The 15,043-nt window shown below is 33.9% G+C and overlaps 1 protein-coding gene across 2 annotated transcripts in view; it reads left to right on the top strand.

Annotated features, from left to right (window-relative positions):
- Window positions 1–15,043, top strand: part of LOC114326451 (zinc finger protein 91-like) — a 49,500-nt gene that overhangs the window by 10,333 nt on the left and 24,124 nt on the right. The window contains exon 3 of one of the 2 annotated variants that reach the window (XM_028274826.2): window positions 7,846–14,842. The exons of the other annotated variant lie outside the window; for it this stretch is intronic. Coding sequence (XP_028130627.2) covers window positions 7,846–11,460 — 3,615 coding nt within the window. The 3' untranslated portion in view covers window positions 11,461–14,842. Of the gene's footprint in view, window positions 1–7,845; window positions 14,843–15,043 lie in introns of those variants that run through there. 2 annotated transcript variants of the gene reach the window in all.

Genomic DNA, 15,043 nt, shown 5'->3' with positions numbered 1-15,043 from the left:
TCCCAACGCTTGATAGAAGCTGAAAAATATTTATATAATTCTTTGATTGCACTAAAAAAACCCGATTGTTTTGTGATTGAACTTCACAGCATCATCAACTACTAAATTTAACGTGTGAGTAGCACATAGCATATAATAGACTCGTGGATTCAAATCTAAAATAATCTTTTGCAGACCGTTATTTTTGCCACGCATATTAGAGGCATTCACATAGCCCTGACCCCTCAAGTTATTGATATATAAATCAAATTTTTTTAATTTCTGTAATATTTTATAAAAGAGCTCAAACCCATACCTGTTATGTCGAAAATTGGACAAAAAGCTAAAAAATGTTCTCGTATTTTTAATTTTTTAGAGCAGTCGTTAAGTGGACAAATCTAATGTTAATGCTTACTTGCTTCATATGTTCAATATCGGGAGTGCAATCTAATATGAATGAAAAGAATTCATTCTACTTGTAAAGCTGGAAAATTAAATTTGGTATTTCTTTAGTCAACTCTAGTAACTTTGTAGCTACTCTAGTGGCGCCCTTTAATTGCTGGCGCCTTTGTGCGCCGCACACATTGCACACGTGGACGGCGCGGCCCTGGCTCCACTCCCTAAATTCATGACAACCTATCACTTTCTGTGTTTCGTCTTGTGAACGCTCCACCCCCTAAATTCACGACAACCTATCACTTTCTGTTATATGTGAGGTTATATTTACTTGCCTCTGCACAATAAATTGTTTTTTACTTCATAATCAAGGTCAAAGGCCATGGATTGTTTACTATCTGCGCTATTTTCCAATTGATAATTAGTACTTGACGCCATTTTTCAACAAGTATATTGACAAATTCGCAGAAGTAGCATACGTTGAACGGAGGTAGCGGAATTAAAATGAGCTCACTGTCATGGCGACCGTTCCATAACACGTTCCGCAAGTAGCGCCCCATTCAGAGAACAAATTCTCAACAGTTGCGGAACCGCTCCGTCACTTTTTTCGTCTCCTGGGGCCTGATTCTAATTCATTTCGAGGTCACAATTTAATTTCGACTCCGCCATGATCATCGCAATTAATAGTGATTCTTATTCATTTCGATATTACTTACAACTGGGGATATTAACGTTATCATTTTGACACTGCTCAGAATTTGTGTTGGTGCTCCGGTTTATTGGATTTATTGGCTACGCAACATTTGTTGATAGTCTGGGAAAATTATCGAAAAAATGTCATTTTTGGGAAAAGTTATTTACCAGCTATTTTATTGCTAAAATCGAATCTTAAGATTGCATATATTAGTAATATGGGGTATGACAAGTCCGCAGAAAGTGTGTTATTTTATTTATAAACAAATTAGCACTCCCAAATCTTCTTTTTTTTTTCAATTACTGCTCTGTAACTCCTAAGATTTTTCCTTTAAACCAAAAACACAAATAAAAATTGACCGTAATTTAGTTCTGCACAAAGTTATTTTTTTTTATTTCCTTCAACAAAAATTTTACTCGGAAAATCCGAGTTTTCCCAAAAAAAATCTGCAATTTTCAATTAAAATTTTAGGGAAGTAATTATTTACCAATAATTAAATAAATTGATGATATGAAAGATTTTTTATAGTTAGATTTTAAATTATTTATTAAAATATATTTAAATTATATATCAGGAGGCCGGCGACAATCTACCCAATAGTTTAGCAATAATTAAAATGTTAATTAAAAAATTTCGGTCGAAATAATAACCAGAAAGATACACCAGAATAACTATGATTTTCGTATAAAAAAGCACTATACCTATTCAACGTACTTTACAGAATTGAAATTGGACTATTTGAGCGGTCTCAGGAATGTTATAAACAAACCATTTTTTGGCTTACAAACAAATATAACCCCTCAGAAAATATTAGATTAAATTAAATTTAGTTAACGCTGTTGAAAAGGGCACGACTGTGCCCTTTTCGAAGAAAAAAATTGAATTGCTAGGAGTGGTTCCAGGTATAACCGGTCAAATTTGACCGGCATTTACGACAGGGTTATAAACAACAGGATTTTATTATTTGAACCATTACCTTATTTTATTTCGGTTCTCTTTGTACATACAAATTTTCATATCTTCAAGACACGCATAACAAAGATTTATGTCACCAAGTTATCTAATTATTGATAAATAATTACTTCCCTAAAATTTTAGTTGAAAATTAAAGATTTTCGTTGGAAAACCCGAATTTTCCGAGGACAATTTCGGCCGAAAGAAATCGGAAAAAAATATCTACGTGCAGAATTAAATTACAGTGAATTTTTATGTGAGTGTTTTTGGTTTAACGTTAAAATCTTCTGAGCTACAGAGCAATAATTGAAAAAAATGATTTCGGAGCGCTAATTTGTTTATAAACCAAATAGCACACTTTCTGCGGACTTTGCATAGCTATATTACTAACATATGATATCTTAAGATTTGATTCCAGCATGTCCAGCAATAAAATATCTGGTACATAATTTTCCTTGTTTTATACTAATTTTCCCAGACTATTACCTTACATCTTTCATTGACTGCGTTCACCAGATGCAAACACATTCACAAATGTTTGCGCTTTGATTCTAAACTTGTTGACAGCGAACTGAACGGTTGGTTGTTTAGGTTAAAATTTGACATTTTGCTTGCTTGGTTTGAACCTTAGAGTATGGAAAATTTTTTAGAGAGAGAAAAAATTTTCCATGCTCTAAGGTTTGAACGTAACCTAAAATAAATTTTCTCAATAAATACGTTTTTGAATTTATTTTTTTTTATTAAAGGAAAAAAGAAAATTTATTTAATAGATAATAACGTAGCAGAATGTCTTCAGTAGCCTTTATTTTATATATAAAACCCTTATCAATATATTTTACAATATATACAATTTAAATTCCCGCCATATTTCAACACGTTTGCAAAGTTCAACTTAAATATCTTATGTTTGCAAAAATGGCGACCGCTTTCCAAACATGTTTGACGTTAGCAAGTCGTTCAGAACCATAAAGCGCAAACTGATTGCCAACGTTTGCATCTGGTGAACGCGCCCATTGAGTTGATACTTCACATTGTGGAAATTCTCAATTATTATATTTCTAATTTAATACTATTTTATCTAATTCCTCCAAAACCAGCAAATTTCCATAAAACCCGGCCATATTAATACCTTTTGCTTTAGTTTTCATGGCAAGAAACAAACAAAACACATCTCCTAAACTAAACCTAACCTCGCTTTCGGCCATTCATTCATGTCCGGGTCACAATAATTTCGACTCGAAATTATAATATCAACCACTTTTTTGGAGTCGCAATTAATTTCAATAAGTCGCTATTTAATGACATCATTTCGTTAGTTCAACTAAAATCCACAAGGCTCGCACAGTCGCATTTCAACGTCGCCATATTGATTGCGACTTGTTTTGAGTCGAATTTGAATTAGAATCAGGGCCGTGAATGCGACAAATGAAATCATATGTTTTTATAAACATGTTTAAGAAGCAAATATTGTTTAAGGAGAGAAACAGAAGAAATTTTTTGAAATTTTCAGTAATCATTTTTTAAAACTTTTGTCCTATATTTGACGCTATGAGATGCAAAGTGGCCTAACCCACAATTTTACCAAAACGCTTTATTACATTAAAGTTATCCCTTATTTAAGTATTTTCAATTGCAGAATGGTTCAAGCATTGGTTGCTTGAGCCACTCTGCATTTATTTATGATGACTAATAACATCATTTGTCTCGGTTCAAATATAAATGACAATTTTGATATCAGTGTAATGATTTTAACACGTATTCTATTTAGCTTTTGTTTTAATTTGTTTATACTTATTTTTAATTTATTTAGGCTTAACACTATTTACACTAAAAATAGTTTATATGTCACAATTTCAATTTATGTTCCTGACAATTAACAATTGGCCAACAACAGGTATCCACCGACTAACCACTTGTAGAAAGCAATACAAGTAAATATATAACATGGCCACAAGAACAAGTTACAAGATGGCATGTGCGTCTCTAAGTGCAGTCCCAACACTATCAGAAAATGCACAAAATAGAAACCCCAATATCAACAAACTAAGAATTAACAATACAGAATTTAATTACGTGGGATACTGGGCCCAATAAGTGAAAATAACAACTGGCGAATTAGGTATAATAGAGAAATATACGAGCAATATAGCGAACCAACTCTAGCACAACACACTAAACTGCAGAGATTACGGTGGGCAGGGCACGTGGTCCGCATGCATGAGAGTAGAATCCCCAGAAAATTGCTGAATGCAAGAATGCAGGGAAGAAGACCTGTTGGAAGACCTAAAAAGAGATGGGAAGACGAAGTCGATGAGGATGCCAGGAACTTTCTGGGAACGCGTTCATGGAAAAGAACAGCGGCAAATCGAAATGATTGGAGAAGCTTATTGAAGGAGGCCAAGGCTCGATTTGGGCTGTAGTGCCATTGGATGGATGGATGGAATTTAATTCTCTATTCAGTAATATAAACATTAACATAATTATTTATACAGGGTGTACAAAAAAATTTTTTCTTCTATTTGTCAAATTTAATCAAAGTTAATTTAATAAAAAAACATTTTTTGTACACCCTGTATAAATAATTATGTTAATGTTTATATTAGTGAATAGAAAATTCAATAACCTTTTAAATGAGCTATCACACAACCCCTACTCTCATTTAAAAAAATCATCGATTACGTCATCACGCTCAAATGGATGACGTCACTAGTATTATATATATGTCAAAAAGTCCTAATTTAAAAATAAAAATCGACCTGTCTGAGGATTTCTCTTGAAATTTGTCCATTCTCGAGATAATGAATTTATGTAAACTCAAACGTCCTCACTTATACTACAGTGTCGCACCCGCTTGATTAGCAATTAAAAAAACAAAGGGGTTTTCGATATTTTATTGCAAAAAACTCTTCGGGATTTCATCAATCAATGTTTAAAGAATATCTACGTATCTTGGCAACATTGAAATTTTTAGATAAATGTCCGATTTAGGGTTAAAAATGGCCGATTTCGCAATTTTCAAAATTTTCAATCGCGTATATAACAAAAACCGTTAACTTAAGAGAAAAATGACTAAAGACGTTTTCTGTTTGGAATGATTCAAAAAACCTAAAAAAATTTGTTCGATGCAAAAAGAATAATTTTATAAAAAACCCCTAATCTTTCCCCTCGCCTGGCAAGGTCTTATGCTCTTCAGAATCGCCTGTCATTGTACACATTTCTTCTAAATGACTTACTCAAACACATACTTAAATTTAAACCTTACAGGAGAAAGTTTATTTTACCCCCTAAATTTGCACTTTTCGATTCACCTGGTAGATACACGTGCACCACTGAGGCCTGCCAGGTCATGGTTTTTAGCCTTGGTGTGCTATGAATTATCACTAGAAAAATTTCTAGCCTTACAGGACGATCGTCAGTCGGAGGGTTCACTAGCTCTTAGACTATCTATAGTAATACAGAAAGTCAAGTTCTACACCACGGCAAAACATCTGACCCAGTAGCTGTGCTAAACAAATATTTAACATTGTACTAGAATCCGCATTGTAGGGTTAAGTTCCAATAATTATTGGCTATGAGCACATATTTTTCGTAGTATAGTAACTTCCAGCCAGTTCGAAGTCAAAATTGATCCACCTAGCTGAAAATTAATTACTAAATTTACTAGACAGTTCTAAGTAAGTTCAGTGAATAAATTATACCAGTTTCATAGCTACGACATTTACCAAGCTAGCATAAAATTAATTTATTTACAAATTTTGCTGGTTGCTGCAATACTGTACCACCTTGGTTGTGTACCAAGTAGATAATTCAAATAATCTCCAAATGTCTTCTTCTTCTTCTTCTTATATAGACATTACTCTGTCTGTTTTTCAATGTGCCTCCAGTAAGTTGTCATTCCATCTTTTTCGTGGTCTTCCCACTGATCGTCTTTCTATTGGGGAACCGTCTCTCGCCGTCCTTACTACTCTATTTGTTGTCATTCGGCTTATGTGGTCGTTCCATTCTACTCTTCTGCTTTTCACCCAGTTATTAATGTTGTCCACCTTGCATCTCCTTCGTATATCTGCACTTCTAGCTCTATCCCACATCGTCTTATCATCGATTTTTCGCAATGTTTTCATCTCTGCTGTTTCTAGCATTCTTTTTGTCCTTTCTGTATCAGGTCGTGTTTCTGCCGCGTATGTCATTGGTCTGATGACTGTTTTGTAAATTCTGGCTTTCACTTCTTTTCCGATGTTTTTATTTCTCCATATTGTTTTATACAGGCAACCTGCGGCTCTGTTTGCTTTATTCACCTGATCTTCCACTTCTGTTTCGAGCTTTCCGTAGCTGCACAGTGTGATGCCTAGATATTTAAACTCCATGACTTGTTCTATTATTTGACCCTCCAGCTCTAATTTACACCTTATTAGATCTGCTGTTATAACCATGCATTTAGTCTTTTTTGGGGAAATTAACATGTTAAATTTTCTAGCGGTTATATTAAATTCGTGCAGCATACGTTGTAAATCATCTTCACTTTGAGAGATTAGTATTGCGTCGTCTGCATAGCAGATTATTTTAAGTTGTTTTTCTCCCATTTGGTATCCTTTTTTTGTTCTTACTTTTTTTATTATTTCGTCCATGATCAGGTTGAACAACAGAGGACTCAGGGAATCTCCCTGTCTTATCTCATTGCCAGCTTCAATTGGGCCAGTTAGTTCATCATCTACTTTTACTTTTATTGTGTTGTTCTGCTAGATATTTTCGATCGTTTTAATTATTCCTAGAGGTACCTCTCTTGCGTACAATAAATGGATAACGTCCTTTAATTTGACCCTGTCGAATGCCTTCTTAAGGTCCACGAAACATAAGTATGCCGGTTTGTTGTATTCTAACGATTTTTCGTGAATCTGCCTCATTATAAATATAGCGTCGGTGCATGATCTTCCCGACCTAAAACCTTGTTGTTCTTCTGCTAGTTTTATTCAGTTTGTTTGTTATCACTTTGGTCGTTAATTTTAGTGTTTAATAAATTAATTCCTCTGTAATTCTCCGGATCCGATTTTTCTCCCTTTTTGAAGAGAGGTATTAGGATGCTTGATCTCCATTCTTGTGGTATTCTGTTTTGTTTTATTATTTTTTGGATTAGTTTTAATAATTGCTTGGCCAGGTCTTGTCCTCCATACTTTAGGAGTTCATTCGATATTTTGTCCTCTCCTGGTGATTTTCTGTTTTTTAATTTCCTTAATGCTTCCGTTACCTCTGCTTCTTCAATATTTGTTTCTTCGTTTGTTGTTACTTCAGGTGTTGGTGGTTCGTTATCGTTATCTTTAGCAAACAGAGATCGAAAATAGTCTGCCCAAGTTTCCTTCTGAATGTGTTTCGTTTTTATTAGTTCGTTCATCTCTTTTCTTTGTCCTCTGATCATTCTCCATATTTCCTTTTGTGTTCCGTAGAAGTCGTGTTCCATCTGTTTTGAGAAACTCTCCCAGTGTTCTCTTTTTATTTGTCTGACTAGAGTGTTTGTTTCGTTTCTAATTCTTTTATAGTGGTTGTATGCCTGTTGTGTTTGTTGTGTTCTGTATTGTAAAAAGGCTTTCTTCTTTTCTTCACATTTTATCTTCACTTCCTCTCGAAACCATGGGGTTTTCTTTTTTGATATATTGGTATTCATTACTTTCCTCTCTCCAAGTGATTCTGTTGCTGCGTTAATTATGTTATTGAGTTTTTCCCAGCTTTCCTCGATGTTATCGTTTTCTAGTATTTCATTGTCAGCAATCTTCTCTGATATTAATACGAATCCAAATGTCAAGAATATTAATACGAATATATTTTTTTAGGTTAACAGAAACATGGAACAGGTTAAAAATGATATAATAGAAAAGGAAAGGTATCACAATAATTTATTAAGCAAAATTAACAACAGGAACGAGTTAACTATTCATAAATCAAGATGGACAAAAATTCCGGTTACTACGATTAAAATAAAAAAAGAAATCATTGTTGATAGTCTTCCACAGGAGGCTTTAAATAATAATGTGGTGAATCATACAATGAACAGAAACCAGAAAGTTGTCGACCAAGACAAAATGCAACAAGAAGTTAGAAAATATGATAAAATAAACATACAACCTGATATTGTCAAAAATGAAAGTGAAACAAACAGAAGTAATGTTCTGAGGAAGACAAAAAGAACAGGAGATATTAAATGTCCTGTTTGCTTTAAAGTATTCAGCCGTAAGAGTTCCCTAGTAAACCATTTAAAAACACATAAAGATTTTGAATGCAAAATTTGTTCAAAAAAGTTTCTAAAAAAATATCGCTTTGCGAGACATTTAAAGATTCACTTAGATCAAAGGAATTTTAAATGTTCTATATGTCAGAAGACGTTTATATTCAAGTATAGTCTTCAGCGTCACTTAAAATATCATTTAGATCAAAGGGATTTTAAATGTTATGTATGTCCGAAGGCATTTACAGCGAAGTCCGATCTTCAGCGTCACTTAAAACTACATTCAGGAGTTAAGGATGTATATTGTTCAATTTGTAATCGAGCATTTGCTTTTAAAGAAAGTCTTCAGCGACATTTGAAAACACACATTAAAAGGGAGTATAAATGTTCACTTTGTTCAAAAGTTTTTAGAGATAAATCATCTCACTCAATACATGTTAAGTCTCATTCTGACGAAAATGGTATTACTTATCCTGACGAAAATAGTTTTAAGTGTTCAATTTGTCCGAAGACCTTTGTAAGCAATCATGGTCTTCAGCGTCACTTGAAATATCATTTAGATCAAAGGGATTTTAAATGTTCTGTATGTCCAAAGGCATTTACAGCGAAGTCCGATCTTCAGCGTCACTTAAAACTACATTCAGGAGTTAAGGACGTTTATTGTGCAATTTGTAATCGAGCATTTGCGTTACAAAGCGGTCTTCAGCAACATTTGAAAACACACATTAAAAGGGAATATAAATGTTCACTTTGTCCAAAGGTTTTTAGAGAAAAATCATCTCACACAATACACGTTAAGTCTCATCCTGACGAAAATGGTTTTACTAATCCTGACAAAAATTGTTTTAAGTGTTCAATTTGTCCCAAGACATTTATATTCAAGTACAGTCTTCAGCGTCACTTAAAATATCATTTAGATCAAAGGGATTTTAAATGTTCTGTATGTCCGAAGGCATTTACAGCTAAGTCCGATCTTGAGCGACACTTAAAATATCATTCAGGAGTTAAGGACGTTTATTGTGCAATTTGTAATCGAGCATTTGCGTTAAAAATCGATCTTCAGCGACATTTGAAGACACACATTAAAAGGGAGTATAAATGTTCACTTTGTCCAAAGGTTTTTAGAGATAAATCATCTCACTCAATACATGTTAAGTCTCATTCTGACGAAAATGGTATTACTCATCCTGACGAAAATAGTTTTAAGTGTCCAATTTGTCCGAAGACCTTTGTAAGCAATCATGGTCTTCAGCGTCACTTAAAATATCATTTAGATCAAAGGGATTTTAAATGTTCTGTATGTCCGAAGGCATTTACAGCGAAGTCCGATCTTCAGCGTCACTTAAAACTACATTCAGGAGTTAAGGACGTTTATTGTGCAATTTGTAATCGAGCATTTGCGTTACAAAGCGGTCTTCAGCAACATTTGAAAACACACATTAAAAGGGAGTATAAATGTTCACTTTGTCCAAAGGTTTTTAGAGATAAATCATCTCACTCAATACATGTTAAGTCTCATTCTGACGAAAATGGTATTACTTATCCTGACGAAAATAGTTTTAAGTGTTCAATTTGTCCGAAGACCTTTGTAAGCAATCATGGTCTTCAGCGTCACTTGAAATATCATTTAGATCAAAGGGATTTTAAATGTTCTGTATGTCCAAAGGCATTTACAGCGAAGTCCGATCTTCAGCGTCACTTAAAACTACATTCAGGAGTTAAGGACGTATATTGTTCAATTTGTAATCGAGCATTTGCTTTTAAAGAAAGTCTTCAGCGACATTTGAAAACACACATTAAAAGGGAGTATAAATGTTCGCTTTGTCCAAAGGTTTTTAAAGATAAATCATCTCACACAATACATGTCAAGTCGTCTCATTCTGACGAAAATGGTTTTACTCATGCTGACGAAAATGGTTTTAAGTGCTCGATTTGCCAGAAGACATTTATGTGCAAGTGGAGTCTTCAGCGTCACTTAAAATATCATTTAGATCAAAGGGATTTTAAATGTTCTGTATGTCCGAAGGCATTTACAGCGAAGTCCGATCTTCAGCGTCACTTAAAACGTCACTCAGGAGTTAAGGACAGTTATTGTGCAATTTGTAATAAAGCATTTGCGTTAAAAAGCGGTCTTCAGCGACATTTGAAAACACACATTAGAAGGAATTATAAATGTTCACTTTGTCCAAAGGTTTTTAGAGATAAATCATCTCACACAATACATGTTAAGTCCCATCCTGACGAAAATGGTATTACTCATCCTGACGAAAATAGTTTTAAGTGTTCAATTTGCCCAAAGACATTTGTAAGCAATCAGGGTCTTCAGCGTCATTTAAAATATCATTTGAATCAAAGGGATTTTAAATGTTCTGTATGTCCGAAGGCATTTACAGCGAAGTCCGATCTTCAGCGTCACTTAAAACGTCACTCAGGAGTTAAGGACAGTTATTGTGCAATTTGTAATAAAGCATTTGCGTTAAAAAGCGGTCTTCAGCGACATTTGAAAACACACATTAGAAGGAATTATAAATGTTCACTTTGTCCAAAGGTTTTTAGAGATAAATCATCTCACACAATACATGTTAAGTCCCATCCTGACGAAAATGGTATTACTCATCCTGACGAAAATAGTTTTAAGTGTTCAATTTGCCCAAAGACATTTGTAAGCAATCAGGGTCTTCAGCGTCATTTAAAATATCATTTGAATCAAAGGGATTTTAAATGTTCTGTATGTCCGAAGGCATTTACAGCGAAGTCCGATCTTGAGCGTCACTTAAAACGTCATTCAGGAGTTAAGGACAGTTATTGTGCAATTTGTAATAAAGCATTTGCGTTAAAAAGCGGTCTTCAGCGACATTTGAAAACACACATTAAAAGGAATTATAAATGTTCACTTTGTCCAAAGGTTTTTAAAGATAAATCATCTCACACAATACATGTCAAGTCTCATTCTGACGAAAATGGTTTTAAGTGCTCGATTTGCCAGAAGACATTTATGTGCAAGTGGAGTCTTCAGCGTCACTTAAAATATCATTTGAATCAAAGGGATTTTAAATGTTCTGTATGTCCGAAGGCATTTACAGCGAAGTCCGATCTTCAGCGTCATTTCAAATATCATTCAGGAGTTAAGGATATTTATTGTGCAATTTGTAATCGAGCATTTGCGTTTAAATTCATTCTTCAGCAACATTTAAAGACACACATGAAGAGGGAGTACCTATAAATGTTCACTTTGTCCAAAGGTTATTAAACGTAAATCATCTCGCACAATACGTGGTAAGTCGCATTCTGACGCAAATGGTCTTATTAATGCTGACCAAAATGGTTTTAAGTGCCCGATTTGTCCAAAGACATTTATATGCAAGTGGAGTATTCAGCGTCACTTAAAATATCATTTAGATCAAAGGGATTTTAAATGTTCTGTATGTCCGAAGGCATTTACAGCGAAGTGCGCTCTTCAGGGCCACTTAAAATATCATTCAGGAGTTAAGGACATTCATTGAGCAATTTGTAATCGAGCATTTGCGTTTAAATTCATTCTCCAGCGACATTTGAAGACACACATTAAATGGGAGTATAAATGTTCACTTTGTTCCACGGTTTTTAGAGATAAATTATCTCACTCAATTCATGTTAAATCTCATTCTGATGAAAATGGTATTACTCATCCTGACGAAAATAGTTTTAAGTGTTCAATTTGTCCGAAGACATTTGTAAGCAATCCTGGTCTTCAGCGTCACTTAAAATATCATTTAGATTAAAGGGATTTTAAATGTTCTATATGTCCGAAGGCATGGCATATAAAGTGTTGTCCAATGTATTGTACAAAAGACGCCAAACAAATGGTGGGAGGATATCAGTGCGGTTTCCGCCCTAATAAATCAACAACGGACCAGATATTTACAGTGAGGCAAATGGTACTATCTTTAACAAATCAGTGTTAATTGTCGGATACGCAGATGACATAGACATTATAGGTAGGTTCCACAGAATCTCTGAAGCATTTCGGTCGTTAAGAGCATCTGCACACAGAATGGGATTAAATATAAATCTTCAAAAGACCAAATATATTTGTTGCACTAGGTCAAGCAACCCGACACCTACAAGAATAATAATTGATGACCTAGAACTGAAAGGTGTCGACACCTTCATATACTTAAGCTCGCTGCTAACTAAAGATAACAATGTCAGTGAAGAAATTACAAGGACTCTAGTGCTCGCCAATAAGTGTTACTATGGCTTAAGAAGACAGATGGCCTCAAAAATGCCTAGAAATATCTGACTGTATACAAAACACTAATAAGACCAGTGCTAACATATGGTTCAGAAACTTGGTCACTTACTCAGAATGACCAAGAATTGCTCAAACGTTTTGAGCGAAAAATACTAAGACGAATATATGGAGACATAAAAGAACAAGGTTTGTGGCGCAAGCGTTACAACTTTGAGTTGTATACAAGTTTTGGAGAACCTGACGGTGCAAAATGCATTAAGGTAGCACGCCTTAGTGCGCACCTACATTGGATCCGTTTTTCTCCGATCAGATCAGATCCGATCAGACCGGTTTTCCGGCGAGGGTGCCTACATTGGTTCAGTAATCTTCCGACCACCGACAATGATGAAGATGTGTTATTAATTTGTTGGCTGTTGTTGGAAAACAACGTTCTTAAAAGACGCAGAAAAAAAAACGTAGATGGATGCATACATTTAATAAACACAGATCTTTAGGAGAATTTAATATAAACAAAAATCTACGTAACTATTGTCCTTTTCATGATCATTTTTCAGTGCGTAACAAATGATAGGAAAAAGGGTAAGTCCGTGATAATACACATTTGTGACATTTATTCTAACATGACATTTTAGTTAAATCTGACAGTTGTCACATTTTATTTTCAATTTGGAATAAAAACAAATCAAATGTGTTTCTTGCATTTATAAAATGGTATTTTCTTTGATTTGTATAGTCTTATAAATTATACAGATTATATTTGTAATATTATTATCTAATTAAAAAAAATTTATTTTTTATTATGGCGCCATCTATCGACAACTAGAATAACTAGAATAAATGTTTTAAATATATGTCACCGACGAAATGTAATCACCGACGTGCCTTTTTTTCTGTCACATACAATTTAATGCGTTAGAAAGAAATCGAAAAACTGTGACGCACTGAAAGGTGATCATGAGAAATACTGTATCCTGATAAATTTAAAATCCTATTTCCCATTTTTTCTTCACAAGAATGTAAAATAATTCATGAGAAAAGAAAAAATATATTGATTTATTACAAACTAGTATCCATCCCAATAAAACTAATTACCTAGATGCACAGAATAGGGTGTTTCCTATTCTGTGCGAAAGGTATAAATGTAAATAAAGAGATTTTGTAACCATTACATTCAAGACAACATTATAAAATATCTATCTTGTAGAGATACATTATTACAAAATTAAATATTAAGATTTGGAAACTATTTATTGTTGATTTATTTCATGAAATAGTTAAAACAAAAAATTCAATTAATTATATGCAAAAACCGGAATGAAACCAAACACTTCTCGATGAGAATAGGAGAAGCTACTCCCGACGTCGGCCGATATCGGATCTGATCTGATCTGATCGGATCGGAGAAGAACGGATCCAATGTAGGCACTCCCATTTAATACTATGGGTTTATTTTTTATTTCGACGTCGGATCTGATCTGATCGGAGAAAAACGGATCCAATGTAGGTGCAGCCTTAGATGTATAGGGCATATAGGTAATCAGGCGAGAGGAAGATGCCATAGTCAGAAAACTTTTTGACCGAAGAGGGCCGATTGGACAACGAACAAGAGGAAGACCGAGACTTAGGTACCAAGACAACCTAGAAAATGGCGTTTTTTCAGGAGTTAAGGACAGTTTTTGTGCAATTTGTAATCGGGCATTTGCGTTAAAAAACGATCTTCGGCAACATTCGAAAACACATAGATGTTAAAAGGGTGTATAAATGTTCGCTTTGTCCAAAGGTATTTGAGATGAATTATCTCACACAATACATGTTAAGTCTCATTCTGCCGAAAATGGTTTTACTAATCCTGACGAAAATTATTTTAAGTGTTCAATTTTTCCGAAGACATTTATATTCAAGTAGTCTTCAGCGTCACTTAAAATATCATTTAGACCAAAGGGATTTTAAATGTTCTTTAGGTCCGAAGACCTTTATAGCGAAGTCCGATTTTCAGCGTCACTTAAAACGTCACTCAGGACTTAACGACTATTATAGCAATTTCTAATCAAGCATCTTCCAGTCTAACCCAACTTTTACTAAAGAAACTCAAAATTAATTACTAAATTTAGAGGATTATTTCATTCATAGGAGATTCTGACCAATAGAAAGCTACATAAATCTGAATTAAATTGATAATTTTTGATAGTTGCCCGTCGTTAAGAATATTACGTCAGATGCCCTTCGTTGCTACGAAAAAATACATTCAGTTAATGTTTTAAAAATTATAAAAGTGATGACTTTTAATCGTCAAATATTTATAAAAACTTTGTGTTTAATTGTACTAATTTGTACTTACATAAATAAATTACAATAAAATTTTGGTTTTGAACAGTTTTATTCATGAAATAATCGCAACAAATTGCACTCGAACTCTAAAATTAATATAGAATTTTAGAGCTCTTGTGCAATTACTACTGATAATTGGGTTCAGTAAATTTAATAACTCTAACTTTTCCCATTCATGAAATTATTCACGAATTACTTTTTATTCGCCGTGTGCAAGTACTTGGAGGGGATACGAGAAACGATC

This window comes from Diabrotica virgifera, chromosome 7 (assembly GCF_917563875.1).
Source record: "Diabrotica virgifera virgifera chromosome 7, PGI_DIABVI_V3a".
NCBI lineage: Eukaryota > Metazoa > Arthropoda > Insecta > Coleoptera > Chrysomelidae > Diabrotica > Diabrotica virgifera.
The sequence above is the reverse complement of the archived record's forward strand: the minus strand, read 5'-3'. Positions and strand labels throughout refer to the sequence as shown.